At 48.6% G+C, this 6000-nt stretch overlaps 1 protein-coding gene across 1 annotated transcript in view; it reads left to right on the forward strand.

Moving 5' to 3' along the window:
- The window catches only part of LOC106613969 (protein PRRC2C-like), a 48285-nt gene extending 42853 nt beyond the window's left edge, over window positions 1–5432 (forward strand). The window contains 3 exon segments of the mRNA XM_045688696.1: window positions 1408–1534; window positions 2082–2354; window positions 2493–5432. Coding sequence (XP_045544652.1) covers window positions 1408–1534; window positions 2082–2354; window positions 2493–2747 — 655 coding nt within the window. The 3' untranslated portion in view covers window positions 2748–5432.
- The last annotated feature ends 568 nt before the right edge of the window (window positions 5433–6000 follow it).

Raw genomic sequence — 6000 nt, forward strand, 5'->3', positions numbered from 1 at the left:
CCTACACCTAGTCCTTACAGGTAACACACACACACACACTACCCCTACACCTAGTCCTTACAGGTAACACACACACACACACACACACACACACACTACCCCTACACATAGTCCTTAAAGGTAACACACACACTACCCCTACACCTAGTCCTTACAGGTAACACACACACACACACACACACACACACACACTACCCCTACACCTAGTCCTTACAGGTAACACACACACACACACACTACCCCTACACCTAGTCCTTACAGGTAACACACACACACACACACACACACACACACACACACACACACACACACACACACACACACACACACACACACACACTACCCCTACACCTAGTTCTTACAGGTAACACACACACACACACACACACACACACACACACACACACACACACTACCCCTACACCTAGTCCTTACAGGTAAACACACACACACACACTACCCCTACACCTAGTCCTTACAGGTAACACACACACACACACACACACACACACACACACACACACTACCCCTACACCTAGTCCTTACAGGTAACACACACACACACACACACACACACACACACACACACACACACACTACCCCTACACCTAGTCCTTACAGGTAACACACACACACACACACACACACACACACACACACACACACTACCCCTACACCTAGTCCTACAGGTAAACACACACACACACACACACACACACACACTACCCCTACACCTAGTCCTTACAGGTAACACACACACACACACTACCCCTACACCTAGTCCTTACAGGTAACACACACACACACACACACACACACACTACACCTACACCTAGTCCTTACAGGTAACACACACACACACACACACACACACACACACACACACACACACACACACACACACACACACACACACTACCCCTACACCTAGTCCTTACAGGTAACACACACACACACACACACACTACCCCTACACCTAGTCCTTACAGGTACCCACACACACACACACACACACACACACACACACTACCCCTACACCTAGTCCTTACAGGTAAAACACACACACACACACACACACACACACACACTACCCCTACACCTAGTCCTTACAGGTAACACACACACACACACACACACACACACACACTACCCCTACACCTAGTCCTTACAGGTACACACACACACACACACACACACACTACCCCTACACCTAGTCCTTACAGTTAACACACAAACACACACACACACACACACACACACACACTACCCCTACACCTACACACACACACACACTACCCCTACACCTACACCTAGTCCTTACAGGTAACACACATTCTCACACAGAGCCTGTCCCACCTTCTACCGGTTTTGTGAGTATACCAAGAGCTGATGTATTTGTCTGGTCAGGGCCAGCTCTACATCTCCCAGCAGCCAGTCCAGTAAGATGAACAGCATGCTGTACCAGAAACAGTTCCAGCCCAGCTCTGCTGCCATGAGAATCACACAGCACTTCCCCAGACAGTTCAACCCACAGGTAACGCACGCACACACACACTGGGGCGCAACAGGGTCTCTACTTCCTAAGGCGGCTGAAGAAACTGCATGCTGCCCCGTGTCTCCTCCAAATACTACCGCTGCACCATCGAGAGCGTCCTGACCGGTTGCATCACCGGCTGGTACAGGAATTGCTCTGTCCACGACCGCAAGGCCCTCCAGCGGGTGGAGGGCATCACTGGGACCGTGCTCCCACCCATCCAGGACATCTACTTTAAACGGTGGCTGAAGAAGGCCTGCAGCATCAAGGACCACACACACCCCAGCCACATGATATCGGAGCATGAGGTCTTATACCAACCGGCTCAGAGACTGTTTCCATCTACAAGCCATCATACTGCTGAACATTTGTACTGGACTGACCACCTGCACTGATTCTCCACACCTTACCACACTCACTCATGCACCCACACACATCATACGACTAACATTTGACACTTGTGATCGAGGCCAGCTTAACACCACCTTTTCCTTGGATTTCTAATACAAAGAGTTGATGACGTTAACACTCCTCTCCCTCCTTTCAGATTCTGTCCCAGCCCAACCTGGTCTCTCCTCTGGTGCGCCCTCCCTCCCACACCCAGCATGCTAACTCATTTGGTGGAGGGATGCAGCGTTCGCCTATGGGCCCACCCCCCATGTCTCCCTCTCTGGGAGGGGGTTTGATGCCTCACCCCCGGCCGCAGCAGCAGCAGTTCCCCCAGATGCACCCCTCCCACCCCCCTAGAGGGCCTCTTCCCCCCCTCGCACCTAGAGGCCCTACGGGTCCCCGAGGCAACCAGGCAGAGCAGGACCTTAAGGTATAGTACTGCTTGCTGATTAGTTGACTGGTTGAACTAGAATGTGCCTGGTGTTGAAATCCTGATGTCTCCTAAATGAACCCAGCATGTGGTTGAGTGATTCATTTGATTGCTTTATTCACTGATTGCTGTCCCCAGGCGAAGCAGCGAGCTGAGGTGCTCCAGTCGACTCATAAGTTCTTCTCAGAGCAGCTCAAGGCTCCGTCAGTCTCCAAACCCTCTCGTCTCGACCAGGGGAGCGGCAAACCCCCCCTCGACATCCTGCCCCCCAACCACCAGACGGTGGGAATCGTGGAGCGCCCTGAGCCCGACAAACCCTCCCTGTCAGCGGGCAAACCCATCCGCACCGGCCCCATCAAGCCCCAGGCCATCAAACAAGAGGAGGGAAAGTAGAGCCTCACACATCTCCACAGATGGAGGGATGGGGAGAGAGATGATCCAGCTGTTCCACATATTCATGCAGTCACTCGCTCACACATCACCCTCGCTGGTGTTAGAGGCGGAGAAAGATGGGAGAGGTGGGGGTGTATAAGTCAATGGTTACTGAGGGGGCTACTGTGTGTGTGTGTGATCCAACCTCATCTCTCTCCCCTTCTCCTCCTCTCTTGTCCTCCACTATTGGAGGTCTGTGTGTGATTTTTAACCCCGCCTCTTGTAATTTGGGCGGGGCGGAAGACGGCAAGCTGTACTTCAAATGTCTACTAAGATGGTAAAAAAAGATTTGCTAGTTTGCCATTTTTATAGCCCTATGATTTCTGTTCCTTTTTCACAATAGAATCCCGTTATTAGGAGGACAGGGCTGTTGTTTTTGTTAACAGGAGAATCAAGCAATCTTTTGTTTTTGTAGTTGGATCAAACAATCTTATTTAAGGATGTATTTTAGTGAAGCACAGACACGTTCTATTCCTCTGCCGGTCTTCCATCCATCATTGCTAACACACAGCTGTGTGAGTGTATACAAGCTTGTACGATCACCACACACACAAACTCCCTCTAGCGCTCAACACTTTCACCAATATTCACTAAAGAGAGAAACTATGAAATCAGGGTTTTTCCTCGAAAGGAAATGTAAGATGCAGCAGTTGATTTATTTAATTGATTAGTCTGCCTTTTCTCTTGCTTGCATCTCTTTGCCTGAGCGGAATGATAAAGGTGGTGTTTGTGTGTGTTTGCGTGGGGCACACGGGAGGCCACTGCCCGGTTCTCTCCTGTATCTTTAGCCAAAGGTTGAGCGTGCAAAGATGATTTCACAGAGCCTTGAGAATCCCTGTTGTTATGGCAGCAGAGTGGATGGGGAGTTATTATGGGCTGTCTGTAAACGGACAGACAGACCCTGAATCCAGTCTGGGAGCTTTCCTCCCTCGAGAGAGAGAGAGAGAGAGGAGGATAGAATACCTCTTCACCACTGCTCACACGCCCATCGTAACGGTGTCTCACACACTCACTCAATTGCCTGTAGGGCACCCAACCCTGCTGCTACTAACAGAAAGGGAGACAGTACTAATTCAAACTGTAGAAACAAAACAGTTCAGTGTGGCTTTCTGTTAACCCTCACCAAGAGGGAAAGGGAGACAGAATGGGGAGAAATAAAACAAAATTAGAAATAGCTTTGCGTTCAACTGCAGACTAGTTCTGCTGCATTTCAGGGCAGAAGGACAGGTGTTTAGTGTTGAGAGGAGACATTATTCCTGTCTCATCTCACTTCCACTCACTCAAACCTACACCACTCTCTCATCACTGGTTTACCATGGTGACAAGGGTCCTTCAGAAATGTACAGTAGTATACTCCACTAGTGGGGAGGGGTCTAATTACCCCCCTAACCAGAACACGGGATGAGGAACCTTGTGTAGGAGGACATAGTGGGGGGGTAATTGGTTTGTTTTTTCTTTTACTTGTACAGGGGGTACATCGCTGTATTAAAATATGTACGGTCTTACATTCTTGGTTTTAGTTAAGAAACTAATAAAATAATATGCTGTTTAAAAAGTGGCCCTGTGTCTGGGATAGTTTGAGTCTGTTTTAACTCATGATTCTGTTTGAAGAACCATGTAGTTACAGATACCGGAGGAGGGAAAACTCAACATTTACTTAAGATCACAGTGGAAATAACACTGCTCGCACACACATCCAGTTAGGGTAGAAATCCAGAGGCCAGGATTTTGTAGGAATGTGGAAGATCCAACTTTTGACCATTCAGTCCTACCACAGCCTCAAACCCCCTCCCAGAGAGGGAGACATGGGGGGTGGGCCTATAGGCGAACGCTGCATCCCCCCCACCAAATGAGTTAGCATGCTGGTTGTGGGACGGAGGGCGCACCAGAGGAGAGACCAGGTTGGGCTGGGACAGTTTGAACCTTGGACCCACTTCATTCGGGGTTCCCCAGTATTTATGAGACTATGAAAAGTGGGCTTTTAATCTTCACAACCACTTTGAAGCTGTCAACTGAAACCAATTTGGAAATATGGAGTCAGTCACAGGCAAGAAACTACGGAGTTCATTCCATCATGATTTGTGTACAGATTCTGTTGAGGAACTTGGGGTTACACAAAGGGCTCTGGCCAGAAGTAGTGTACTACATGGGCAATAGGTAATTTGAAAGTCTGGGGTAGCTTCTGGTGAAGTGAGGTATGTTTGGCCAACCTCAGAGGGAAGTATTTAGGAGGCTAGGACAGACTCCCCTCTATGCCACATCAAACCCTCTCTGCCCCTTGGTGGGTTAACGATGGAGAAAGCTCATAAAAGCAGGGGTGGGGTTGCTCTCTCCTTCCTCTACCTCCCTCCCTACAATTAAACAACATTCCTCTTTTCCTAATCCAGTGGAAATACCGCTGTCCTGTCTCCCGTCCACCCACATCACGTGTATGTGTGGAGAGGTACCAGTAAACATGTTATTGATGTGTTGCGTCTGAAGACTGTGGTATGAGAACATCCTGCTTCTCCTTCCTGATGAGGAACCAGCCATCTCAGACACCATACCAGGAATGACTGACAAAGGGACTTTCACACTACATCCTATTGCTGTTTAAACATCTATTACAGAAACGTGATGGTATGATAATAAAACGTATAACACTAAGCATGCGGCTCTCAGTCAAAAATGCTCCAGTCTAGTTAGTTACACAACATCTATCCTGCCCAACAGAACTGCTGCGTGGAGACAATATTCCAGGAATAGAAGAACAATGGCTTTCATGGAACTCTGAGCATTATGAGCCTCAGCCCCACTTGTAACTCTCCTATTTCCACACAACACAGATCCAAAGAGTCTTTAAACCACTACTGAGTGATTTCACACCTGAGAGGGTGGTGTTTAATCACCCTAAGCACCTGCAGGGTAGAAAGGCTGCGTGATCATGTGTGTTTTAATGTGTTCTCTGTGAAGACCCTAGTAAAGGTAGTCCTGTTGAACACATCGTAATCACTGGCCTTTTATTAGTCGGGACACAGACACATCCAGCCTATGTAAACATCTGTGTGTGTGTTTCCGTGAGTGCGCACGTGCATATCACATCTGTCTGTCATCATACATACATGGCATTGAAGGTTGTTTAGTGTGTGTTTACAGGTTGTTTAGTTATGTGTGGGTTTTTGCATAGCGTCTCTATAGAGTGGAATATATGACTACTTCTCCCATCGGGGGACAA

Source organism: Salmo salar, chromosome ssa10, assembly GCF_905237065.1.
Source record: "Salmo salar chromosome ssa10, Ssal_v3.1, whole genome shotgun sequence".
Taxonomy (NCBI): Eukaryota; Metazoa; Chordata; class Actinopteri; order Salmoniformes; family Salmonidae; genus Salmo; species Salmo salar.